The sequence below is a fragment of the Rissa tridactyla genome, chromosome 16 (genome assembly GCF_028500815.1).
Source record: "Rissa tridactyla isolate bRisTri1 chromosome 16, bRisTri1.patW.cur.20221130, whole genome shotgun sequence".
Classification (NCBI taxonomy): Eukaryota; Metazoa; Chordata; class Aves; order Charadriiformes; family Laridae; genus Rissa; species Rissa tridactyla.
The window spans coordinates 5,680,091-5,707,034 of record NC_071481.1 but is presented as its reverse complement, the minus strand read 5'-3'; the positions used below and the strand labels follow the sequence as shown (position 1 = coordinate 5,707,034).

At 54.1% G+C, this 26,944-nt stretch overlaps 2 protein-coding genes across 2 annotated transcripts in view; one reads left to right on the top strand and one right to left on the bottom strand.

The window, feature by feature from the left end:
* The window catches only part of NOC2L (NOC2 like nucleolar associated transcriptional repressor), a 51,179-nt gene extending 45,923 nt beyond the window's left edge, over positions 1 to 5,256 (top strand). The window contains exons 18-19 of the mRNA XM_054222260.1: positions 2,061 to 2,204; positions 4,818 to 5,256. Coding sequence (XP_054078235.1) covers positions 2,061 to 2,204; positions 4,818 to 4,963 — 290 coding nt within the window. The 3' untranslated portion in view covers positions 4,964 to 5,256. The remainder of the gene's footprint in view (positions 1 to 2,060; positions 2,205 to 4,817) is intronic.
* A 2,164-nt stretch (positions 5,257 to 7,420) lies between these two features.
* Positions 7,421 to 26,944, bottom strand: part of SAMD11 (sterile alpha motif domain containing 11) — a 126,413-nt gene continuing 106,889 nt past the window's right edge. The window contains exons 10-15 of the mRNA XM_054222259.1: positions 25,180 to 25,295; positions 24,713 to 24,791; positions 23,745 to 24,448; positions 16,308 to 16,432; positions 11,772 to 11,882; positions 7,421 to 9,033 (exon numbers count right to left, since the gene is read on the bottom strand). Coding sequence (XP_054078234.1) covers positions 8,785 to 9,033; positions 11,772 to 11,882; positions 16,308 to 16,432; positions 23,745 to 24,448; positions 24,713 to 24,791; positions 25,180 to 25,295 — 1,384 coding nt within the window. The 3' untranslated portion in view covers positions 7,421 to 8,784. The remainder of the gene's footprint in view (positions 9,034 to 11,771; positions 11,883 to 16,307; positions 16,433 to 23,744; positions 24,449 to 24,712; positions 24,792 to 25,179; positions 25,296 to 26,944) is intronic.

The following is a 26,944-nucleotide window of genomic DNA, read 5'->3' as shown; positions in this document are numbered from 1 at the left end:
TTGAGTTCTTATGAAGAAAGGCTGAGGGATTTGGGTCTTTTCAGTCTGGAAAAAAGACGACCAAGGAGGGATCTTATCAACGCTTATAAATACTTAAAGGGTGGGTGTCGGGAGGATGGGGCCAGGCACTTCTCAGTGGTGCCTGGAGACAGGACAAGAGGTAACGGGCACAAACTTGACCATGGGAAGTTCCACCTGAACACGAGGAGGAACTTCTTTGCTGTGAGGGTGGCAGAGCCCTGGCACAGGCTGCCCAGAGAGGTGGGGGAGTCTCCGTCTCTGGAGACATTCCAACCCCGCCTGGACGCGTTCCTGTGCCACCTGCTGTGGGTGACCCTGCTCTGGCAGGGGGTGGGACTGGGTGATCTCCAGAGGTCCCTTCCAGCCCCCACCGTTCTGGGATTCTGCGTGAAGGCTGTTGGGACCTCTGTGTATATGCACCGGTGGAAGGGGAGGCAGGGGCCGAGCCTAGGGGAGGGGCGCAGGAGGCTGGAGAAGTTCAGTAAATTCCCCTTAGGGGCCTGCTGCCCATGTCGTAGCTCACGGGAATGACCCGATACCCAATTCTTACCCACAGCTGGTTTCTCTGCGTACTCTCAGATGAGCTGATGGCTGGATCTGTCGGTGCTTTTGCTAGTGCTGCCTGATGGATGAGAGCGTGCCCCCCTCGGTTGTTGCCCGAGCTGCTCAGGTGCCTGTCAATATGATGTGGTGCAGCGAGCAGCGCTGCAATCCATCTCCTCTGGAGCCAGTGCTCTCCGCATGGCTGCGGGTGCCCCAGAGAGCTCTGTCCGTGAGATGTAGCTTCCGATCCCTCGGGGGGGCAATTGCACAGACGCTGGATGCTGGCAGAGCTGACAGATGGGTGAGAGCAGGGCGAGCCGGGTGATGGCGGGGAGCTGGGAATGCTGGCAGCCGGCTTATTCATGGCTCTGTATCCAGCTCAGTGAGTAACATTTGGTCAGCTGCTGAGGAGCGAGCGTGGGGCAAAAAAATAGATGCCACGGTGGGGGCCCAAGATTCACAACGTGAGAAAGATGGACAGCCAGTTTCCAAGCAGAGAGTCTGAAGTGTGAATAAATAGCTGCTTCAGCAGCTTTGTAAGCAAGGGCAGGCAGCCGGCAGCACTGAGCTGGACTTAGCTCGGGGAGGGTGGCTGGAGGGGGGCAAGAAGCAGCTGGTTCTTCTCCCTCTGTACAGAATTTGTATTCTATGATTTAAATGCCCGGTGACTCACACTGTCCCGAGGAGGGAGAGGGGAGAAGCACTCCTCCCCTGGCGTGAACTCAACCTGAGTGAAAGAAACCTGGTTCCAGAGGCAGACGATTTTCCCACAGGCCAAGCACCCAGAGGATTTTAGTGCTTCCTCCCAGGCTCCCTGGGACCTGGCTGGCCATCTGCAAAGGGAATTTGCAGCAATATCTATTCCTAGACCTTTTTCTTGTGCCTAACAGAGGGAATAAACCTAAGAGATATTTACGAGGATGCCCCGAACGAGAGTCTACCCCTGTTTCCAGTCGCACATAACCATGGAGGGGTGGAGGTGGGAATACGCAGGCGCTATTGCTCAGTGGAACCAGCCCCTCTCTGCTCTCAGCTTTGTGACTGACTCCTTCTCCTTTCTCGTGTCTGTTCAGTAGGCCCATTTCTTCTCATTGTACTCTTCTGTCTGTCTTCCTCTCCTGGCTTTCATGTCTCTCTGAGCAGGGCAGACAGGTTCATGACAGACGCTTGGGTGCTGCGCCGGTGGTGCTCCGTAAATACCAGGTAGCAGCAAATCCCAGGTTTTAGCAGTAAAACCCTGCTATGGGCTTCTGAGGGGATTTCTCTGCCTCTCTGTGTCCTGGCCTTCCTGGCCTCTGAAAAGAAATGCATTCTTCTCTTGGCCTCTAGTGCAAAGGGACATGGCTTTTGGAGAAATATGGTAATTTTCCCTTTTAGTGTGTGCTCCTGAGGATGAATTTTGGGATGAGAGTACTTTGCCCTCTGCACATACCACCTGCACATGTGCTCGTGTGCTGCTCTTTATGTTTCCATTTACACAGTAAAAATACTTGCAGGTAAAGCCAAAAGCAAGCAGGCGTCAGACGACAGTTCAGAAGCAAGCAGCGAGGAGTATGGCGAGGATGATGATGAAGAAGAAGGAAAGTATGAAATCGAGGAGGACGAGGAAGAAGTGGAAGAAGACGACAGTGATTCAGGTGGTAAGTAGTGAGCTGGGTGAAGGGGAAGGGAATTATTGACAGCACTGGTAGCTGAAGGCTCCTTTGCATTCTGGGGGCTGCCCTACAAAGGAACCGTCTCCTCTTTTCTTGCTGTGCTGCTGTTCTGAGCTGCAGGGTGCCAGGAGGGACTCGTACACACACACACACACACACACGCCCCGGACAGGGAGACTTGGCAGTTCAGAGTTTATACTGCGACGAGAGCGAAAGGGTTAAGGTCTTTGCAGGCCTTGCTCTAACAAGCCACCCGTCCCTTTCATCTCTTTTCAGGGGCCTCCTGCAGAGAGGCTCAAACAAACTCTTGAAGTACAGCCCACCCCACCAGGGTACAGAAACCTCGCTTCAAGGCTCTCCACAGGTTACACATGCGTGGGGGTGTGGAGGGTGCACTTTGCTTTTCATCTGAGCGGTGCCTGGGGTATGGGGTGCCGCACCGGGATAACCCTTTAGCTGCTGCTTCCCAACAGCTCCTCCCAGGGCAGGACTGGTAGGAGATCTTGTCCCAGTCCTGCTTTCATCTGGGGTTTCTGCACTGAAGCAGCGGTATTTGCCAGGGTGGGTACAGACCCTGCTAGAACCACTGGCTTCGCTCTCTGCGTGGTCGCGATCACGTCTGCCAGTCAGTAGCTGCTGCCCAGAGACAGAACGGGTAAGAGCGGTGGGCGTCAGCGTGAGAGGCCACCAGTTCAGCGCGCTCCTCGCAGGCCAGATGAACGGCTGTCTGAATGGCTCCTGGAGAAAGCTGACGGCTGTGTCACCAGGGCTGTGCTAGATGCCAAGCCAGGCTTTGTCTCAGCTGAGGAGAGAGTATCTTCCCCTTCCGTCCCTTGCACGGAGCCACGGGCAGCGCCAGAGCCTGCTCGGCACCCCGACAGTGCCGCGAACCACGGTCGGCTCAGTCTTGCCTGTGTCTGCCAAGTCCCTCTGCGAAGTGAGCAGACGGAAGCTGGGCCTGCCAGGGGCTCTGGCTGCTGTGGTGTTCCTTTGCTGGTTTTTGTGTGCCACTTGCTTAGGCCTTTGTATGAGAGAGCCAAGGCTCTGCTCCTCGGCATGCCGTTGGGTGTGATGTGTGGTTGTGGGAACAGCCACAAAAGCGCCTGTGTGCAGGCTTCTTTACTAGTTTGGGGAGCAGGAAGGGGGAAAGAGTCCAAGTGAGAGCAAAATCCGACTGATTTAGCATGGCAGATGGCTGTGGCTTGGCATGCACACCCAAACCTCGGCGCCGAGAATAGATGGGTATTTGATGCATGTTCTGACAATGCTGTAAAGGATAAAGAGGGAGTGTTTTCCCTCTCTGCCTACGGGAGCACTCAGAGAAGCTGAAGGAATCGCACCCTTCCTTGGTGTCTGGGGGAGCAGGAACCCCGAGCCTCCCTTCCTTCACCCCTAGTGGCAGCTTCCTTCGCGTTGAGCTGTAGGAGCGTGGCGTGGAGCCAGCAGAGTCTCTTAGTGCCTGGATACTGGTGTAGCGGGAGCGACATTCAGGGCCGGGTGCTCCTGGCCTATGGCACTTTTTCAGACATCAATCAGGCGGGGCAGACAGGCAGATCCTCCCCTCCCAAGTCTTAAGCTCTGTGTGCCCAGCCTTCCTGTTGTGCTTTTTACCAAAACACACATGGCATGCAGCCGGGTCGGGCAATGGGACAGCGAGGAGCTTGTGCCCGTGACAGCTTCCCACCCTCCGGCAGCCGGAGCCTTAGGGGAGAGCTCGGCACATGCTCTCGGCGCCCTGGAGAGGCACTTGTGTGGTCCTGATGCTCTGCTGTCACCAGGGCGGTTTTGAAAGCCGTGAACTGGAGTGAGCATCCAGCCCGATCCGGGCAGACAGAGGTAGCTTTTCGTCCTTTTTGGCGAGGGGGCCGAAGGGGCAGAGCCGGATGGCTGATGGAGGGAGCGCCGAGGAGGGCGAGGCAGCCATGTCCCACTGCTGCCGCCCTCCACAACCTGTGAGAGGCTGTGGGCATAGGACCAGAGGTAGGAACTGGTGCTGAGCAGATGCTTTGCTGGTAGAGCCTAAGAAGGATGGTCTGCGGGGTCCCTTTTGGAAGCAAGGTGTAGGAAGATCAAGCCACACTTTTGGAATGAGAGGGAGGGGCACTGGGAATGAGGACATACAGTCCTGCACAGCCCCTAGAAACCCGTTCTCACTTTGGTTCCCCACTATTAAAACACCGTTTCAAAAAGGAGGGAGCTTGGGGCTAGTCTTGCATTTGAGAGTCTTGCAGTTACCTACGAGGGCTCCATTCTCGCAGCTCTGCCTGCCCAGCCTGCCGTCTCCAGCCAGGAAGACTGACCGGAGCTGGGAGGGCGGACGGTTTGGAGGCACCACCTGCCTCCTGCCCCCCAGGTCTTACTTTGCGTTTCTGCCTCAGGCACAACAGGAGTTAGGCCTCCTCTCCTCTCCCCACAAGTACTTCAGAGCCAGAGCCATACCGAGCACCCCGCAGCACTCTCCTACCGCTATCTGGGAGCTGCAGTGGCGCCAATAAATTAATGAGTGTCTGGGATTAATTAGCAATGAGTTGCCTGGACTCGCCTCACTCTCGCTCCCAGTAAAGCAGGATTTACACCTCTCACTCTTTCCACCCACAGAGGAAGGCAAGGAAGCTGCTGGGGTTTCCCAAGGGTCACAGAAGCAGAGGAACGGCACTCGCAGGATGTCACGATCTGACCTCGAACAGCTGGCCCAAGGAGAAGAGGACATTGTGGAGGACTTGGCTTTCTCTGATGAGGACTGAGCACCCTCAGGACCACCCCCCTCTAAGCCTGTCCCCTCCAGAGCTGCTGGGTACTGGATCTCCAGCCTCCGGTGCCTGTAGCTGGGTCTCAAAGAGGTGGTAAGAGCTGGGGAGCACGGAGGGTGGGAAGCCACCCCCAGGTGCCGCCGAGGACTTTCTCAGTGACGCAGCAGAGACGCTACTTGGACTCTCAAGCATTTTCTACCAGTTATGTTTTTGTTAACAGTAAAATCCTGGCCATGTCAAAGCCAGTAAAACTGCTCAGGATAGGTAATAAAAAGCCCTCATTAAAATCTGCTGCTTTAAATAGCACAGGGTTCAGTTTCAGCTGCTGCTGGAGCGCAAGTGAGCTGACCAAGGGGAAGGACACGTTCTGTTGTCTAAGGGTCCTCCTGTCTGTCCAGCCAACCACCCACGTGGCCCCGTATTTTCCTCTGGGGCCCTCACCAAAGGCGCCCTCCCTTCTGCCAAGACGTGGTTAGGGATTGTACAGGGTGTTTCAGAGCTTCATATCTTCACTGCAAGTGGAAGCCTTTATCGGTAACGTCGGAAGCCGCTCAGTCAGTTCAGTCAAGCTGGAGAAGTTAACTTTACGTAAGTGCCTTAGCATATGGGGGGAAGACGGGGGGGAGGTTCTGCAGGCAGAAAGGAGTAAGAAGAGGCAAAACTAATGATGTCGGAAACATACTTTCATGTTGTGCTGGCTGTTGGGTTTGTGCAGGATGCGTTTGTTTAGCAAAAACAAGGGAGAAGCCTGAGCCCGTGCTTTGTAACAGAGCTGTCGTTACCCACAGCCACATAAAATCACCTCTCTCCGGGGCCAGGCCTCGCTCCTGCTGCTGATGGTGAACGCCGTTGAGTTCTGTGAGTCCGCAAACGGTAGTGATGGTTTTAGACTGTCTTGGACACCCAGCCTTTCTTTCTCACCTCAAAGCCAACCACTGCACCACCTGCGGGATGCAGCGCGTTACGTGACCTCCTGTGTGAGTGGTGCTTGTGAGAGGACACGGTGGAGCTCAAGGTGGGTAAGGGTAACTTGGGATCTCTTGGGAAAATCGAAACACCTTATCTCTTGAGACCACCATTAGTTTGCAGGGCTGGCAGCTAGGAAACATATTTCTTTGGAAAATAAACTGGAAATAGAGGGTATTTGCTGAGAGAGGTAGGAAGAGTTAAGTATTCTTAGGGCATATCTGACAGAATCACTCCTGAAAACTAACCGTGCCTGTCGAGAGCATTGTTATTTGTTAATGCAGATTTGTGGGACAGGCGATAGAGGGCCAGGACTAAACGCGATCTTTGTTCTTCTCTGCCACCGTTCAGTGAGGTCAGCAGCTGTCTGTCAGCTCTAGGGGTGGCCAAGCTACCTGCCTTCCACACTGCCTACGCGTTCTCTCCAGGCACCCTCACTCCTGCACACCGCAAGAGGACAAGATGCCTTTTTAAAAAAACATCTTAGAAGAACCACCTTTTTCCTTTTGTTTTGTTCAAGTTCTATTGTCATGGAGTCACAAGACCCACGGCTCAGAAACGTTGCCTTACGGCAGCTAAACACCCAGATGTACTGTAGCCTGGCTCGTGCTCTCCCTCTCACCCACAGGTGTAAGCGGTAACAACTCGGTGTACGTGAAGAGGTAATTAAGCTCTTCCTGTCCTACACCGAGTACTGCTCCTTTCCTGCTTCCAGACATCGTTACCGCGCAGGTAATTACTGCTGTAGTACAGTGTTGTGGGGTGTTTGCTTCATTCACACTTCTTTATGTCTTTTTGGAGCTTAGTGGCAGGAATAGGGATGGAGAGGGTCTCCCCTTCCCAACTGCACTTACAGTAATTACTAGACCTGCCCTTCCCAGCCACGCACCCAGATATGCTTCATCCCGTAAGGAGGAGGAAGTAACCTCAGAATAGTAATTTGGGTTTTATTATTAACATCATCATTATTGTAAATATTGTTGTTATTTATAGCCCTCTCGGAGGGGGCCAAAGCACCTGCTGCTTCATTAGGGGCTTGGGAGTGCTCCAGACTGAGGTTCCCTACAGCTGGTGAAGCCTGGTGTCCTCACGAATTGCGTGTGGGAGCCCGGGATACGACTGCCAAGATGAGAATTGTAAAGCCCTAACTGTAAGAAAAAGGTTTTAACGTACCTTTTCTTCCCAAAGAGAAAGGAGGTCCTTTTTCTGCTTTCTCCACCTTAGCGCGCAAGGTGCTGTCTGCCTTCCGGCAGCTGGGAACCAACCCTCAGACCGGCTTTTAGGCCAGAAATGGAGCAGCTCCGGTGCAGCAGGAGTTACCAACCCCTGGCGCGTGGCCCAAGCGCACACGCAAGAAATGGAAGGAGACTTTCCGGGTAAAGCAACCCCTTGCAAGGAGCTCAGGAAGCGAGATAGCGTTTGTAAATTAAGTGTTTTTCTTTTTTATTTAAATTGATTGCTGGAAAGCATTTTTATTGTGATGTGATGGATAATGACTTTTTTTTTTTTTTTTTTTTTTTTTTTTTACAATATAAAGAAGCTAATGTACCACCAAGCTATTTGGTAAGAAAAAACGGTAGCACGTGCAACGTTTAAACAAAAAAAAAAGGGGGGGGGAGGGAGAGAGAGAAAAGTACCACATGTGATTGTTGTTCACAACTGTACAAGTCACAGGGGGTCACCCCCAGGAGTTACCGTCTCATTCACAGTAGTAAAAACCTCTATCCATTGTTTTTAGCCTGAATCCCCCAGCATCCCTCCCCCTCCTCCGGGAACGCACAGGTATCCGTCTCATGGTCCACAGCAGGCCAGAATGTGCAACTACATCCACCTCTGTAACAAGGCTTTAAAAAGAACAAAAACAACCCTACGAACAAAAAAACCCCACCCCGAATGTAGAAATGAGTCTCTTGTACACGTGAAGGAGGGAAGGGGCCACGTCGGAGTGAGGCCTGGGACCCTTCCTCCCGCCAAAGCACACACTCTTTTCTTCTTCTCTTTAAAACAAAACATCTAATGGGAAAAAAAAAACCAAACCCAACCCCAAACCTCTGCAGGGCTGGAGCACAGGCAGAGTCCGTTCTCCGTGTGTGCCGAAAGGGACAACGCGCCGGGGAGGAGGGCAGCCCCCCAGCCCGTGGGACAGCACTGAGCCGCCTGTGCCGTACCATCCACACTGAAGTAAACATGGACCAGAACTTGCCTTTTTTTTTTTTTTAATTTTTCTTTTTTTTTTTTTCTTTTTGTCTGTCTTTGGTATTGTTTTCAAAGTTGCTAGAGATGCATAGACACCTGAATGAGGAACTGAGTACAGTTTCCAGGGAGGAGGAGAAGGTGGGAAGGTGGTTGGTTTCATTTTTCATGGGGGTTTTTGCTCAGGGGTGCTGAGTACCATTGGGAGGAGCGGTGCCCGGTCCCCTTCCCTGCTTGGAGGCACACCCAGGAGTTCCTCAAAGCCGTGTTTCTTTGAAGGCAAAGAAAAGCGTTTGTTCCCTGCCCGCGGCTCTCCGTCTCAGCCTGGCGAGCGAGAAGGGGTGTGAAAGGGACAGGGAATGCTGCTGCCATCCTCCACAAGCATTTTCTTTTCACTTACGTTGTCTGAGTACATCTTTGGATAGTTTTCTTTCCTTCCCTTTTTACAGTTTTTAAAACTTCTCTGTGTCTGTGTGTGTTGATTTATTTTTTTTTTTAAACAAAAAGCAAATGCATCCAAAAAAATTAAAAACCTCCCTTCCTCACTCCTGTGTCTCACGCTGCGGCGGGAGGCTCTCCTGGGCTCTCAAAACGCGTTACCTTCCGTTTGCTCGACTGAACCCCAGTTCCAGAAGCAGTCAAGAGCTGTCCTGCAGTTAGGAGGGAGGTTTCGTGGTGTCGTTGATCCCGGTGATGATGGAGGGGTTTCCATTTTCCTGCTTTGGTGAGACGCGGCTGGCGGAGGGCAGGCCGCTGCTGAAGGGGGAGGCCACGCTGCCCGTGGAGGACGGTCGGAGATCGGCCGGGGGCAGGTCCCGCTCCGGTGGCCGCAAACCGGGAGGTTGCAGTGGGAATGCCATGGGGAAGCCTGCCATGTACAGAACTCTGCCCACTCTCTTGGCGACCTATTAAAAAAATAAAGAGGAAATAAATGCAGGCGGGCAAAAAGGGGATGAGAATGTGCACAAAGTGTGTTCAGAAACACATAGAAGCTGCTTTTCATGGCTCAAGCCCAAGTTCTGTGCTCCAAAGTGAACTGCAGCTAAAAGAGGTAGGTTACATTATCTGGATGAAGCGCTGCCATTCCCAATCCAGCAAAAAAGTCCTCACCTTTGTGACCTCCCAGAGAAGACCAGGACGGTTCCCTCCTCTCTCTTTTTTTCTGAAGGACTGTGTCCTGCAGTAGCGCTCCCTCGCTGTTACACTGCACCCCGGAGGTCTACCTTAGAGCAAGGTCTACCCTAGCTCTGCCCTGCATCCCACAGGCTGCGGCTGTGCTGGGGCGCGCAGTGCGGGCCCTTCTCTGTGTTTTGCGTCCGTCTGTGTTCTTGGCCAGAAGGAGAGGGAAGGCCTTGCTGAGGTGTGGGCTGAATGGAAGCGTGCAACCTCCCAACTCAACCGAGTCCAGCCTCTGACCTGAAGTAATCGGGTCTCACTGTCTCATCAGGGGACTAAGGAAACTTGGGGCCTGTTTTCCTGGCTAGGTAAGGCTGCATGGACAACTGCGATGGTGCCCGGACCCCAGCTCATCCCCTCTGTGAGTGGGACACTGGTGGTAAGCAGCAGTTCCAAGGTCATCTCTGCTCTGTCCGTGCTGCCTTCCGAGGGCCGACAGATTCCTGCCACTTCTGTTACTTCATTAACGGGCACCGCTGGCTGGGCAGGTTGTTGGAAACCGTCTCCTCGCCTTTCGCTAACCCAGCCCAGAGTCTCGTACAGCAGGACCCTGCACGACACCCACTTCGGAAGAGCAGAAATTGCTCTTGAGGGGGGGCTGGGGCAACAGGGGGAGGGAGAGGGGGGAAAATATAAATATCTGGCTAGAGGGTGGCTGCTGTTGAGTGCAGAGGAAACGCTAAGCCTGCAGCCTCTCCCTTCTCCTGCAGGACCGAAGCAAACGCTCCCGAAGCCGTTCTCGCCTCCCAGCAAGGGCCAAAGGCCCCACAACGTTCCAGCACCTACACAGCTGTTCCCATTTAAGCTTAAACAAAAACACAGGCTTGTGTTCAGACCAGACAACTGTGGCATTATTCAGTTAGCAACATCAGGGCTTTGCTCCCCACTTACACCCCCCCACACACTCCAACCGTGCCTTATTTTAGAACTTTATAAACACTATTGATTAAATCGAAGCAGGGTTTTTCTCGTTTCAGCCCATATCTCATATTCCCCCCCCCAAAATCTGATCTAAGAATGTCTGTGAGCTATTTGGCGGTCTCTGTTTTTTAAGAAACATAAGAGTTTTATTTCCTACCGAATTGACCCACAGGGAACAATTGCCCACAGAACCTTTTTATTAGTCCCCTCATAAACAGTGAGGGCTGTAGGGAAAGTAGTAAAGTTGGTCTTATTGTTTTACCATAATGTAGCAAATGTAGAGCTTGTGGGTTTAGGGACCCTACGCCAGAATGGGGTGTGTGTGTGTGTGTGTGTGTGTGTGTGTGTGTGTGTGTGTGTGTGTGTGTGTGTGTACACGCATGTGTACACACGCATGTTACTGCCGTGACTGTTCGCATGACGTGCTTCCCTAGGGAATACCATGGCACAGCTATTTTCTGATGATTAAAGGGGGGGGGGCAGAAAAAAGAAAGAAGCAGCTAGCAGAGCTGCTCTTCTAGATTTGAGTCTGACCAAGGGGAAGTGGAGGCAACCGGAATGGAAGTCACCGTGACCATGAGTGGGGGAGGCAGGAGAACAGCCTTCTCCAGGGAGAGATGCGGGAGCCAAGTCGTAGAGGGGGGAAAACAGGTATTTTTGAAGAACCATTGCTGTAAGGGCACAACAGCAAACCCGCCTGTTGAGGAGGAAATACTGTCTCCTAAAAGAGAACTCGACTACATCAACAGGGGCAAACACAATTTCTACTTCCAGTGTATCTAAAGAGAGGTGACCAGCACAAGGAGACAGAGGTGACCAGCACAAGGTGGGGGGGTGTGTGCGGTGGGGGGGTGGCACGGCCCATCAGCAGGACCAGTAAGCTCTGAGTAGCCCGAGATAAAAACGTTCCGGAAGGCTGTTACTAGCAGCCGAGAAGGGAAAGCGCTGGCCCGTTACTCACTGGGGAGGGAAAGGAATCAACAGATGATGCTGAGCCGTGTTAAACGCATTTGTGCCTCAAGCCTCCCTAAAAAGGAGAAGTGCCAAGAGGCAGCTCGTTACAAGGGAAACGAGCAGCAAAAGGGCTTCCATCCCATCTAGGATAAAGCGGCAGCTGGTTCCCGAGATGGCTTTACCCAGTTCTTTAGGTGCTTTGGGATGACTGGGTTCGGGTGTGTTGAAACCGTCTACCTCACATCACCTGTTTGCAGCTTTCCCTCTTTCCTGGCCGGTATTTCTGGGAACAGCAGAAGAGTTTCCCCCTGCATCCCTGTTACTCCCTCCCATCACCTGTCCTGGACTATTTGCTTCTGCCCCTGGGCACTGAATAGTGTCCGTGTTTTCTTCCAGAAAGAGTTACGTGACTGGCTCCGGATGAAGATACGGAACATTTTGGTGAACAGATAAAGCTTTCTTGAAACCAGAATTACAAATAAATAAATAAACAATTATTGCTGGATAAATTATATTCAATAAACCAGCTCTCTTGACAGATACGGACAACTTTAAAGTGTGCCACTTGCTACTACATAGGAAGTTTTCCTACCTGTGACCTTATCTTCAGTGCAGGTCCGAGTTTCAGCCCCATGTTGTTCAGTAAGTGCTCTTCCGTCAGGAGGGGCAGGGTCTCGCCATCAATAGCCTGCTCTCGGAATACCTGGAAGAAACCAGAGCACAGGTCCAGGCTCAGAAATGCCAGTGACATACCTGATCCGCCTGGCTTGCCACTGCTCGGAGCCAACACGTAAAAGGAGCCGTGGGAATGCGAATTAGGGCTGGTTGGGTCAGCTTAAATAAAGCAATACTTTTTTTTTTTCTTTTTTTTTTTTAATGTTGGGATGGGGCGTGAAGTTTTGTCTTTGGGGAACCTCCCCAGGTTTAGCAACCACAACGGCTGACCAAGTGGGACATCACGAGAAAGCCTGGCTGACAGCGTACTGGAGTGGATTTGAGACAGAAGAGTGCCGTGCCCAGGGGCCCTATCCCAACTCCAAAAGGGGCAGAACAAGAGAAAAGGTAAGGATCTAAATTTTGGCAAATCCTAGGTCACTCACACTTGTGTGGATATTTGGAAAAAGTTGACCCAGTAGACTTCAAAAGTATTTGCAGTCTTCAGTGAGGCATATGCAATTGAAAAGGAGGAACTCGCTTGCTCATGCATTTCCTTCTCAAAGCTGCTAATTTCCAAAACAGTCTCCAGGCAAAATACATAAACACATCTGTGGAGCACAGTCTGCAGGTTAGAGGGATTCAGGTGCAACACTCAGTTTTGCACTCTTTATTTTACTATTTTTTTCCCCTCCTTTGCCTGCTGTATGTTACAACCATCCCTAGCAGATGCGAGCAGCCCGGAGAACGCGGTCTGTCACGCCGTTTGGTGGTGACTCCCGGTACCCGGCACACCAACTGGGACTGGAGAGGATGAGCCCCCCTCACCCGCCTATGGCAGCACTAGGCCCTTTCTTTCTCCATAACATGGACCAACAAATACTGCAGTGCCACTGTACTGACTGTGGTAGCCAAGGGCTACCGTTAAACGTGGCGTCACCCTCCTGCGCCACCCGCCCTGGCCCTTCAGCTGGTTGCCATTAACATGACAAGTTTCTCCCTGCTCTCCGGTTGGTTGAGGGATGCGCACACCAACAATCACAGAAACGGCAGCAGGGCCGTATATTCACAGCAAATGGCAGTTTCCTATGAACACATTCTAATACACCCAGCCGTGCAAAACTACAGCATTTTAACACATTCCTCAGCAGAGAAAAGAAAAACACTTTGTTTTGCCCTATCCATTTCGAATGACAGGGTCACGCAGGAGCTTTCCACCTAATCTGTACTGCGCTGTAAAGGTTAAGGGCTGGTGCGTGGTCTCATTGCTCCGTTCTTCATATACAGAGCGGGGCTCTACTTACACCAGCCTCCCCTGGGGGGGTCATTCCGGCCCCCCAGGCTCCAGACTTCCAGAGTAAACTGCCACCATTTGGTACTTGAGCCAGCAGGTTCCCCTGGGCTCTGGGAGATGTCACTCACGTGCCTGGGGTTTGGTTTTTTCCCCACTAAACCACACCTCCGCTCCACGGCAATTTTTTCACACACGCACACCCCCCCCCCCGCCCCCAGCTCAGAACTGGATGCTCGCCCAAATGAACTGCCTGCGGGGCCTGATCCTGCTGCCTCTCCACGCAGCGGCTGATGCTCGGCATTATTATTACTGTGTTTAGTTTAATAATAATTTAGTAATAATAATGTGGCGGGGGTGTGTGTGTGTGTGTGTGAATTTACTCTAATGGCTTCTTTTTCCGCAGCAGCCTGGACCCCGGAGCCGTCCCTTCGGAGGGTGGCGGTGGCTGTTGGAGCCAAGGCAGCTGAGCTGCTGCAAGTGGTTTTTATTGCTGGACTCCGCCAGCAAAGCTGCTCATGACTGCAGCGTGTGTTTCTGCTCTTTGACCTAGCAAAACTTACTATACCGATTTCTTTTCCTGCCTCTGAAGCCAACCTGGCTGGGAGCCAATGGCCTCCCCTCGCCCGGCACTAAAACCCTCCACAAAAAGCCTTCGCTTGAGAAAAGCCTCCCCCTTGGGCGTCCCACGGGTCTTGATCCACTGCAGGGACCAAGCTGAATATTGTCAAGGGCTGAAATCAGGCGTGGCAACTTTTGTTTTTGCTGAAGTTTTCTTATTTGTCTGAACCATGTTTCTAACTGCAGAGCGTCCCACCAAAGCCTCGCCGGGTTTTCCTGGCAGGAGAAGCCCCGCAGGCCGGTGCCAGACCTCCCCGGCAGCTGTGGGTTTGGAGCCGAGAACACAGCCAGCTCTGCCGTTCAGCGCCGCGGAGCCGGGTCACCCCTGAACGCTGGCATTTGCACGTAGTGGTAAAAAAAACCCCGTTAAGCATGTAAGCAGAGCGCGCAAAAACGCAGCGTCCCTTAAGCCACGCACCCCCCCATGTAATGCACCAACGCAAGGCCACGACAGGAGGCTGTTTACAGCATCTCCCATTAGCGTAAAATATTTTGTTTGCAACGCACTGAGAAGATTTGCTGAACCTTTGTCTCAGCAAGCGATTGATTCCTTCCCCACTGGTGTAGCAGGAGCTGGCACGGGAGGTGTAGATGGATGAGCCTTCTGCAAGGCGGCTGTGGTAAAGATTTCTGGACGTTTCCTACTGGCCTAATTCGGAAACCTCCAGGCAACTCTGAGCTTCATTCCCCAAGGCAGGAATGCAGGCAAACTGCAACGCTACCGGTGCAAGAGCACACTGGTTGGCATGGGGGTAACAGAGAACGGGAGCAGCTGTGTATTTTGGGGTTTGAGCCTTTTGCTTGAGCTCTCTTCAACACCTACTGCAGCCCACACACACGCTCCTGAACCCACCACCCATCCCCGGATCATTCCCACTAAATCCAGCTCCCAAACTCCCCTCTGCAGGCACCGACGTGTTGCTTCTCCCTCCCGTAAACACCCACCCATCCACCATCATCTTTTTTTAACCACTGTCCTTTCCCTCCCTCTCTCCATGATGAGAAGTGACCCTTCTCTCCCCCACACTCCCAGTCACCCTGACCCACTCCCAGTCACGACCCACATCTCTGTCATTCCTCTTGGGGAATGTTACATGAACCCCATCTCCGTAACAAGCATTCACCTTCCTAAATGCTGCCCCTCACGGGGGTGCACAGCTGTTTGCTCCAAAGAAGCACTGGTTTTACTGGTGGTTTCAACAAAGCGTGTTGTGATGGGATTAACATCACAGTGAGGGGGCAAGGAAAGACAGCCTTTGGATTGAACGCACATTATCCCATCACCTGAGCAAGACAGGGGAGTTGCGGGGCAATTCCAGGTTTCTGCTTCCCCATCCCCTCTGGAGGGATGCAAAAGCACGCGTCTTTCCCCACGCACACCGTCCCATCTGCATAACCTAACGGGAATCATGGCTTTCTGAACAGTCCCAGCAGAAGCCAAAGTGCGGAGCTTCACCCGTCTCAGCCCGGCTGGGAGAGGAGACTGGCCTAACAGAGGGAGAGACAGCAAGGGCCAGAGAGGAGGCACATTTTGCGAAATCGGCTTGCAGCCAGCCTGGCTGTCAAAGCAGGGCTTTGCACTCCTCAGCTGTCAGCCAGGGATGCTCCTCTCTCGCATCAGCGTGTGCGGAAGCGCGACTCCTGCTCCCCTTCCTCCCTTTCAAGGCCTGTTCTCAGCCTAGGATGTCTCTCTGCTGAAAGGCCAGACTGTCCTGAACTTTGGCCCTTCGCCTCTCTCTCTCTGCTTTCGGTCCCTCCCTCCTCAGCACACATATCCTCCTTACGGGGCTGGCCCAGACAGCTCAGGAATCTGCGCCTTCGCAGTTGGTGCGTTTTCTCAATGGGGCATTTATAACAGCCTCGAGCAGATGCGGAAGGCAAAAACACAGGGTTGTTTTTTGTATTGCACCTCACGACCTCACACTGAGCAGGCTTTATGAAGCCCCCGGTACTGATGGATGTTTCAACTCTGCTATAACGAGCTTAAAAATCACAGTCACCATCACTCCACAGTGTAAGCACGGAGGTTACTTTGACACCACAGTGCTCTGGGTGCAGCCAGAGGACGCAGCACCTTCTGCCGGGCTGGCTGGCACCGCGAGCTGCCCACCCCGATCCAGGGACCACCTGGCAGTCCCGAGGGATTCGGTACAGCTGCCCCACACAAAGCCACCGCCGGGTTCAGCTCTGCGATGGAGCACAGGACAGCTTCTAAAAGCAGGAGCTGGCCCGTGAGAGTGACACCCAGAGCCACTAACCACGATCAACTCTGCAACGCGGATGCTCACGCCTAACCTTGCCCCTACTCCCATCCTCTCCCTTATTGCGATCCATCCACAAGGCCCATCACACATCTCAGGGTCTTTTCTACAAGTAGCTATTCAGCAATCCACTAGGAAAAAAAAAAAGAAAAAAAAAAAGCTTTAAGCCCTGCAGGGCTGTGAGATACACCTTCTGCGGGGGACACGGCAAGTGAAAGAGGCGCAGAGGAGCGGGAGAGAACAGGGGTCCGCGGGGAGGACGTTCCTCCCGTGACGTCGTTGAGGCTGTGAAGAGATTTACCTGAGTGTACTCGGTGCAGCCAGACAAGTTGGACACAAAGCTGCAGACATCCTCCACCGTCCATTTGCTGATGTCTTCCAGTGCAGGGCTTTCCTCACCATCCAGAAACAGACCTCCCATGGTGCCTGGATTGTTTGGAGTTGGTGGGGGGGGTAGGAAGGAGGGGAGGAGAAAGAAACATAAATCATTAAAATCCCACACGGACAACAACTAGCCTGCAATCTGAATATTTTTCTCTAGCCACACATTCATCTTTAATGACCTGTCAATTAAAGCACTGGGCAGGGTCAATTCATAGGCCTCTTCCTCCTGGAGGTCCCCAGCTTAGGAAAGGGGGGCAGGGGAAAGGAAAAATCCCAGCTAATGCATTTCATGTGTTTAATGTTCTTCAGCTGCGGGGAAGAAACGGGGGGAGGGGAGAGAAAAGAAAAAAAACCCTGAAGGAGTGTTTCTCCACACGCACCGCAAAGCGGAAAACTCTGACTGCCCTGTGGGTTTTTTTCCCCCAGCCCTTCCCCTGGCTACGTGCTCCGAATGGTAACGGGCCCCGGCACCTCTCCCTGGTGGCCCACTGCCTTGCCGGAGCGTGAACCGCTGGAGAGCATCTTGCTCTTTCCAAGCGTTCGTTTTCAATCCATCCCAGCCTGAAATATCCACCGGCTGGGTCCATCCCACCACAGCAGAACACGCCGCCCTCCCTCCGCTCCCCCCGCGGGAGCCGGGCGTCTCTGCTGGCCCAGCATGTGACGGGTGACGGGATGACCCCTGCCAGCTCCCGCCACACTCCGAAGACATCACAGCTCACTTCGAGCCGATATGTCAATTCTCCGCAACGCAACAGCGGTTCAGGTCCCAGCCCTGTCAGCAGAGACGAAGGTGATGGGTTCCAAAAGGGTGGAATATCCATCCCTGCCCCCCCCACCCCAGCCCCCCCAGGCCTTGCGTCGCCGGTGCCTGACGGCACGGGACGTGCACGCGGGGAGAAAACGGGGCTGGAGCCCAGAGAGGAGCTGGAGGAGAGGCACAGAGCATAAGAAATGGCGAGAGAAACGCCAGCCAGGTAACTTGTATCTACTGCGGTGTGTGAAAGGAAAAACGCAGAAACAAGTAATGAAGAAACCCAGCTCCAGAAAGCACCGCTTTGGGGGAAAAAAAGGCATTATTCACCCGTGGAACTGCCTGCTGCATGACAGCACTTACACTAAGAGGGCGTTTATAAGGATGTGAACACCCATGTTTACAGTGAGCAGAGAAAGACTTTATGAGGGGTATAAACTGTTCTGCTTCAGGCCACAAAGCAACAAATTACCAGAAAAAATATTTCTCCCAGGGGTTTGTCACGACAAAATTATCTGTTCTGTTGGCTTAAGGTTTTTCCCTGAGGCATTTGTTCCACACTATGGACGAAACCCCTGGCTGTGACTCCCCCGCTCCATCCACAGCAGGTCGGGGAGCGCTTCTGCAAGTCACAACAAGGTAAAGTGGGACCCAACAAAATCATGGTGGGGAGCACGAGCCCGGAGAAGGAGGAATGGCTGGTTCCACCGGGGGACCGAGCCAGGTCCAGGGCAAGAGGCGCAGAAAGAGGCGGAGAAAGAGCAAAGCCACACGCCGAGTCTCCAGTAGCCAGTTGGCAAAGCCACCAGCACAGTGCAAGGTAACGGGAAAAGGGACAGGATTTACAGAGGAAGTTATCATGCCAATAAGATGCTTTTAAAACAGCGGCAGTCTGCAGGAGCGGCAGTCCGACACTATGCAATCATTTCCGCTACGTTTCTGCTCCCAGCTTCCTACTTCCCGCCCCAGCCTCACCCTCCGCGCTGCTCCTGTCGCTCACCGCCCGCGGGGACGGGGCCGGCAGTGCCCTGATGCAGCCACAGCCCCACGGGCACCCGGGGTGCGAGACAGGGACCGTCCGGCTCCTGGGGAGGCAGGGAGGGACAGCCACCGCTCACCAACCCCCCGGCAAAGGGGGATGAGTCCGCGTCTCCTTACAGGCACGGGCCAGTGCGGATGAGTGCCAACCCCAGCGCAGAGGGGAGAAGCAGAAGCCCTCCAAGGCCGGCTGGCTCTGCCAGCTCTGCCTGTCCCTCCGGATCGGGGACAAGGCTGTCCCTCTCTCTCCCCATGTCTCAGGGACTCGGGCACGTCTTCGCAGGCTCCTTGCCAGCGCTGAGTACCAGCCCGGCACCCTCAGGGCGCTCGCTGTGAGCAACAACCAGACCCTCCACCTGGTCTAGTGGGAGGTGTCCCTGCCCAGGGCAGGGGGCTGGAACCAGATGGTCTTTAAGGTCCCTTCCAACCGGAACTATTCTATGATTCTGTGATTCCCACGCCCTTCACATCCATAGTCTCTCCCACCTTTCCTTCCGGCAGGCCCGGGTCCCTCTCCCCCGCAGCCTTGCCCGAGGCCCAGCTCTGCCCACGCAGACCCTCCCCACCCCGCGCCCGCCGGAGGCCAGGCAGCTCCTGGCTCTCTTCGCACCCCTTCTGCTCCCAGCTAGAAAAAGCTTCCAGTACTTGTGTGCGTGTCTGGTAACAGCTGCAGAGAAAGGGACGGCTTTCCAGCGAGCGAGGACTCGGTCCGCGCGGGAGGCGGAGGCAGAGGCCGCTGCCAAAGGGCCAGCAAGCACTTTCCTTCCCCTCGCCACCCCTAGCTACCAGACAGACAGATGGACAAGAGCCCTCATTCTCATTCCAACTGCATTCCATTTTCCAGGAGACAAACTCACAGCTGCTTACGTTAAAATTCAAAAACACTCAAAAGGCTCAGGGCCTTTTTTTCTTTTCTGTTTCGAGGGAGGGTTTTTCTTTTTCAGGGTGGGGGGTAATTCTCTTTCTCCTTTTTGGAAGAGTGGCTGCAGCTTGGTAAATAGAGGAAGTGAAATTGAACTCAATTATTCCAGGCACAGTCAATGCTCGGGCGAGACACCTCCATCTGCAGCCAGAGCAAGCGTCTCTGAGGGGATCCGACTGTAACAGCCAACTGCTTTAAAATTAGGTACTTCCTTATTCCAAAAGCAAGCCAAGGATTGAATTGCAGCAACACAGCGCTTGGGAATGAATTCTCCAGTCACCAGCCAGCCAGACCCATCCTCAGGGTTTAACCTCAGCCTGCAGGGAGAGAGGCTGGTCGCTCCCCGCCACCGCACACACACACGCTTCGCCAGGTCCCCACCACTGTGGGGACAGAGATTTTTCTGCCCAGATGCTGCACTCGCAGCCGGCAGGGATGAGGGGAAAGGTGTAAGGCTTCCCTCCGGTCCCTCTCCTGCACACACGCTTGCAATCCTGGCACCCCACCGAATGCGGGATCATTTGCAGGGTTACTGACACCGCCAGCAGAGCTGGGCTAGCAACTGCTTCTCCTACAGAAGCCTTTCTCCTCTGTGGTTTGCTTTCCTTTGTCTCTTCGTGGCCGCAGAAGAAAGGAAGGGAGAGGTCAAGATGCGCACAGATGCACACACAGTAAGCCTGCTGAGTCCAAGAGCGAGGGCAAGACAGGCCCGCTGTATGGGAACAAGAAATATTTTCCATGTACCCACACACAGAGAAATATAATACGGCCAAAATATTTATCTCGGAGAGTTTGCTTTCCCTTCCCTTTCATACCAGCAAAACAGGGACTGACTGGTGGAAATATTCTTGGGAGGGGGAAGGTAAATACCAATACTTTGAGTTCTGGCCTATTAGCAATTTCTGTGCCACAGAACGTAAAAGCTAGAGGGTAGAAACCTACCGCCACTGAATTTAGCGGCAAAACACCCCTGTTCCCTGAAGAAAAACCCAACATCTCATGGTGACTGCAGAAGAGCTCAGCCCCAGTAGCCCCAAAGACTCGTTCCCCATTCTGTGCGCTCAGCACCCCTGAAGGGGGGTTTGTAGAGCCTGGTGTTCGGGTGTCCCCCTGCCCTTTTGCTCCCACCTCAGCTCTGCCACCGGTCTGAAGTCACCAGATGCAGGAATAACCCCAGGAAGGACTTCTGTAGCCCTCTGGCCTCTGTGTGTATTTCGTTTGCAACTCGTACAGGACCAGCCCTCAGCACACCGCATCCAGGCACTGGCCCTTTCTAATTTTAAAGCCCCTAGAGCAGAAGGGCTCCTGTCCTTCCTCCCGTCCCTCCTCAGGAAGATACTGCACCGTCTGGTCCATCTCTACGCATGGCTGCACCCACTCACCACCGCTCTGGCAGTTCGGAGAATGATAACAAATAGGTGCCAAGTGGCCAGAGGGGACGCACCTTCTATTATAATAATGACATGTCACTGGATCCTGCTGGACTGCGAGGATGCATAAAGGGCAGCATCTATTCCCTGCCAGGCCTCCTCTGTCTTCCTCTATGATAAATGACGGTCCGAGAGACTGGTAATGGATTACAGAGCATTTCACCAGATGGGGCCCAGCGTGTAGGGACTGAAAAGAATCCATCGTCCCAGGCCAGTGTCTTGCAGACAGGTGTCCACGTAAAAGCCCTCGCCACCCATGCCGCCAACCATTTATAATTTTCCTCCCTCCTCCTGATATCCAGCTGCTTCAGAAGAGAAGCCAAAGGCTGAACGGGTCACGGAGAGCAACCCTTCGGGCCATCCCAGGAAGGGAAACCTCTGCTGCAAATCCAGCGGCCAGGCTGCCACGGGGCCGTCTCTGCTGCACGGAGCCCCGTGAGGTTTTGCTCCTGCCATCACAGGAGACAATTCAGGTGCCAACAGGGAGACCAGCGCACAAAGCGAAGCCCCCTGGAAGTCAGCCCACCTCTGGGTTTAATCAGTTTTGCTACCACTCTCTAACCCCCCTCACCTTCCTCCCTCTGTGGGCACCCCCTCCTTCCCACACACCGGAGCGGGGCTCGGGTCATGGAGCGGCACTGGAAGGCTTGCGTTAATTGCTCTCCAGACTACAGATCGATAGAAGGATTTTAGCCTCCTGCACACTCCATCCTTCACCTTTTCCAAAGGACGGGGCTGGAGGAGGGCGGCGGGAGGAGGAGGGGAGCAAGGCTGCTGAAACCTTGACGAGATGAGGTCATCCAGCAGCCGCCAGATCCCCAGAAGGCAGCTCAGGGAATCGACCCAGCTCTGGCTGCTTCATCGATATTCTTACCAGTAGGGACAAAAAACCAGCTCTCTACCTCCAAAGCTGGAAGACCAGGGGAGCTGCCTGAACCTCAGCGGCAGTTTTCAGCCAGCTGCTTCCTTCCTCTCCTCCCTCTGGCTCTTCCTTTCGGCCTGCCGTGTTACCTGCCTTGTTTAGGTGGTTCCTTTCCAATACCAGCCTCCAGCGTACAACACAACATCGCGACCATCCCGCACAGAAAAGCAGTCCTTGTGCAAAAAAAGGATTACAGAAATTATCTGGCACCGGGGGAGAGGCGGGTACAGTTCTGTCTGTCTGTCTTCAGGCGGTTTGTGTTCCCCAAGGGCCAAAAATAACACATATTTCATGGACACACGTTACCCCAGCACAGCCTATGATCCCAGCAGCATTTTGATCAATATAGCCCTCAATACTTCAGCTGCTGAGCTCCCAGCTCCCCCAGCGACCTGCTGTGCTGCACCGAGCAAGACGTCCCATCTTCCCAAGCCCCTTAGAGGGCAGAGCTGCTGCTATGGAGTTGTACGGTGCCCAGCACAACAGGGCCTAAACTCAGCGCTGCCGTCCCGCAAACAGGCAGTATTAACAGCCACGACAACAGGCGAAGCTAGCCAAAAGCCAAAGAGCCCTCAGGAAAAGACCTACAGCTCTGGAACAGGCTCCACAAATCAGAAGTGCCTGGAAACTGGGCAGTGAAACACAGCCCTGATCTGTGCCAAGGCCTCAAGACATGACCGTGATATAAATTCGAAGTGATAATAATAAATGGCCTATTACAGTAACTCGCGCGTTGCTGGGGGAGGGAGGAAACCCATCCACAATCCAGGCCTCCCTGCAGAGCCTCACACAAGCCGTGAGCACCACAGAGCCGCGCGTTTCCCTTTTTAATGGCCGGGAGAAAAAGGCTCCTGCGAGGAAGCCTCAGCAGCCCAAGGCAGCAGGAATATTTATCATGTTGGCCACCTGCCTGTCATAGAAAAATCGCTTCCTCCTTCCTGGTTGGAAGGCAGCTCTAATGAGCGATGGGCAGCCACATTCACAACCACGGCAGCTCTTTGCATAGAAAACAGGCAGCCTCAGCGACCCACATGCCATGGCCCCCCCTTTCTCCCTCTTCCACGTGGCAGGAGGTCCTACCTCCTGCTAATTGCTCAGCCAAATAATTAGCTGAAGCAGATTTTAGCTCTTGGCTAGGCTAGCGGGGCTGCCACCCTGCTCTGCCCACAGGAGACCCCTGGGCAGACCAGTTACCAGGGTGTGAAACCCCAGTTTGTACCACCTGGACTCACCGCTCCCGTCTGGCTCCAGCTGTGCCTGCCTTCGCTGAGCATCTCCATAGCCCAGGCGACCACGCCGCTGGAGACCAGAGAGCTGGCAAGGACTTCCCTGCCTGCCCATCCCATCCAGCAGGCACCAGCCCCGCTATACCAGTGCCTGGGAGACTGAGAAATACACCACAGGCTGGGGAAAGAGCCCGTCTCCCTCTGCCCTGGGAAAGGAGCACAGCAGCGGGGACTCCGACACCTCCAAGGGCATGGGGCAACCAAGATGTGTAAGTCACTGCCAGGGAACGCTTCTGACACCCCATCCCAAAGGTCCTGTCTCACACGCTACCCTGGAAATGTCCCTGACATGACACTCGGCAGGGAGGAAAACGCCTTACTCCTTCACTTCCCTCTCCCTGAGCCATGGCAATGCAGACGGAGAACCAAGCGTGTGGGAACCAGCCAGCCCCGCTCCAGCCCCGCACATCCCCAGTGCCATCTGCACCTCTCCCTGCGGAACAGCCTCTGCCCACACAGGGCAGATCTCCGCTGCCCTGGGAAGGTCTCCGTCCGTTCCTTTGTCCCGCTGTTCCTGGGTGCTCCTCTCCATCCCGGCCCCTCCAATCCCCACTGTCTGGAAATCCCACGAGCGAAGCCCAACAGTCTTTACAGCCTTTCAGGTCACCATTCCAGGTACTTCTGGATCTTTACTTTGTCGGGCTGCACCTTGCAGCCGTTAATAATTTTTGTTGCCTCTCCCTGAAGTCCCCTATAGTTTACTGGCATCTGCCGAAACACATGAAGGCCCAAGCAATTGCGAGATCCGTCATATTGCGATCTCCCTTCTCATGTGCTTGGGACTCGCTTTGTCCCGGCTGACCCTCTTTATGACCCGTGATTTGCTTCATTGCAAATGGCGTCCTTTATACTAATTAAAAGAAGGTGCCTCGTTCCCTGCAGAGACAAAAGAACTCCAATCACACTGCAGAACAGGAAGGGGGAAGAGTCCCATTTTTAGCATTCGGCAAAACACATCGCTGCTCCAGCCAGTAACTCGGCGACAAGCCCCCAGGCACTCACCTGCATGGAAGTACGGGCTCATCGTGTAAGGGAATCCGAAGGGCAGCGGCTGAGGTGGTGGGATGGAGGCTGGCGGGAGGTATTTCACCTCGTTTTTGTTGATGCCTGGGCCAAGCAAATGGCTGGGGGACTCGGCGCTCGAGGAGCTGCAGGGGGCATTTTGGCCAGCAGACGCTTCACCCAACTCCTTGGCCCCTTCGCAGGCTTTGCCCGTCTCTTTGCACTCCTTAAGCTCAGCAGCCGAGCTGCTGCTCTCAGCCTTCAGGCTCTCCGGCTTCTCGTCGCTCACATCCGCGTCGCTCTCAGAGTCCTTCATCTCCTCGTCGTTACAGTCTGGTGCCCCGTCCCGCGCCCGGGGCTCCGCCAGCTCCTTGGCCTCGCTCAGCCCCTGCGGCTCAGCGCGGTGATGCGCCGATTTCCGACTGCCCCGCCGGGGCTGCTCCTTGGGCGGCGTGGCACTGCTGGGGACGCTGGGGTTGAGGGAGAGCAGGGGAGTGTTATTGTGCCGCAGCACCAGCATGGCGTTCCTCCGGGAGAGCTCCTCCCGCAGCGGGTGGCCCTCGGGGATGTCGTGCACGTTGCGCAGGGCCGGGTGGTCCGGGGGCAAGCCGGGATGCAGGCTCAGCGGGTCACCAGCCAGTAGCCTTTGCCTGTGGAGGTTCTCCAGCTCCTTCTGGCGGATGATCTCGGCCGACATCTCCAACCTAAATGGGGAGAGGCAGAGAGAGAGCATCAGGGGGCAGCTCTGTGAGTAATCTGCTAGCCCCCAGTCAAGCTTGAACCAGAGCTTGCAGGAGCAAGGTGTCACCTCCACACCCGCACATGGTTTCCATCGGTCTCACTTGCGACACTGCCCTGTCGCCTATGCACAGCTCATCCAGCACAGCACCCCACACTAGCCTGCTGCTAGGAAAGGGAAGGAAAAATCCAACCCAAGCCCAGGCAGGCTACCCCTCCACACTCTTTACCTTGCCAGGTTTTGCTTTCGTAGCATCTCTTGCTGCCGTGCAAACATCTCTGCTTGTGCTGGCTGTAGGAACCCGTAACCTGGGGACGGGGAGAACAATAATATGGGGTTATTAATCTCAGCATTGACTCTTTGCTAACAGGGCCAGCTCCCCAGAGGGCTAACGGAGCGGGAAGGGGCAACTGAGAGCTGCCTTGCTGTTCTGGAGCCCATCTCCTCCCTCGCTCCCAAGGCAGTGCAGCCCGCTGGTGAAACATGGGAGCAGGGAGGCTGGTGGGGATTAAAAGAGAGAGCAGCCAAGGCGACCCGTTCCTATCACTGCAAAACAAGGGTGAAGTCAGCACAACAGCAACGGGGAAACGCAGAAAACGTGTCTGGGCTATTTGGCTAAAGGATAGCTTGTCACAATCTGCACTTTCCCTCCACCCACCTCCCCTGGCTGACCACAAGCGTTTCTCCCGCACTCACCTGGCGTCTGGCACAGAGCCGAAGGCACCCCAAGGAACGGAGGTCTCAAGTGGGGGCCCAGGGCAATATGGGGCGCATTCTGGGGGGAAAGCAGCGGCGGCGGGTGGGATATCTCTCTGCAGAAATCGGAAAATAAATTCACGTTGAAAACTTGGAGGCTCCATCCATAGCGTCCAGAGGGCCCTGGCTTAGGAAGAACATCCTTTCTGCAGATGACCTGCATTCCATACCAGAGGCTGTGCTGAGCTAGAAAGACGCCTATTCACCCACATGCAAAACTTTTAAAAGGGAGAGAAAAAAGCAGAACCAGAAGGGTTCCCATACTTCCCATTTTGAGATGTTTGGTTCTGTGGCCTTCCAGCTGGGCTGTTCAAAGGGCTGTTGGCTGCCCAGGGCTAGCAAAGGCAAGGCTGAAGATGCTGCATCTGCCTGTTCCCTAAGCAAGCTTGGGTTTCTGTCTCAACTACGTTACAACTAAAAAGGCATTCTATATTTTGGGAGCTGGGGAGTGGGTCTGGGAAGATTTGAAGGCATTGCTGTCATGGCGTGCAAGACAATCACTGTCCTTGCTGGGACAAGGGCTGATCTTTAATTCCAGAGAGAAAGACACAGCTAGGAGAGATGGGGAGAGGGATGCGAGCAGGAGGCGCCATGGGGTCAGTGGAAAGGCTGGAGAAGGGCTGGGTGATGCTGGCCAGAGCGTGTAGAGCAGATGTAAGGTGACACGGAAGTTGGAAGAGGCGGGTTTGAGGGACAGGGAAGAGGACAATGCCTGGAAGCAAGGCAGGTAGCGCTTGCTTACTGGGGGTTGCAGGGGGGGGAGGGAGGGGAGAAAAAAAAAGGCAGGAAGGGAATAAGAGCCAAGGTCTCTTCCATTAGTCAAATCCGCCCTGGGAGCCTGCAAGCAAATCTCTGCTTTCCGGCTGCACGTCTCTTAATTCCTTTTGATGGCCACTTACAACATTATTACCTTCACCAGGGCATCTAGAGGCAAAGCCAAGTGCTGTGCCGTTCATTTTCATTTTTACAATATCTCCCTATAAAATCTGCTTCAGGAGAGACTGGAGGGCAAGAGAAAGGGAGCAAGAAGGTGCGTGTGACTTTGCAACAAACAGACTACAGCCACAACTGCGGTCCCCCTTTCAGGGGGGGGATGATGGGGTGTGGGGTAATGAGAGAGCCCCAGCCATCCCCCCCATCCCACGCAGCTAAGGATGGATCACCACCGTGGCTCGTGAAAAGCCAGACAAGGACCCTTTGGGGATGAGGTGGGCAAGGAAAGGATTCCTATCCTTTCTCTAATCTTCTCAGCATAGTTTTTATCTTCATTCTGTGCAACAGCCACTGCAACTGGATCAGGCCACGCACTGATCCACTGCGCGGAATGGGATGCGATTCCTCTCAAAATTCCTCCTTTTCCCTACCCCTTGCCCATCTGCCTGTCTCTGCCTCCCCCCTTCCCGTCTGTCTCCACTCCCCTTCTCCCCTTCCCCTGCCTGTCTCCGTCTCTCCTTTCCTCCTCCTTCCTCCCCTAGCTCTCCTCTAAACTAATTGCACAGCTCGCTGTGTCTGGAGGAGAGCCACAGATCGATCCGTCGCTGTTGAAATGTTAATGCTAATCGTATAACCGCTCCGCCAGCACCTCGCACTTCAGTGGCAGCTCCAATTAATCTCAGGTAACGCAGCGCGCGACCTTCGGCTCAGAGCCGGGGCAGCAGCCAAGCGATGCTCATGTAATTACACCATGAAGTGTGTAATCACCTGC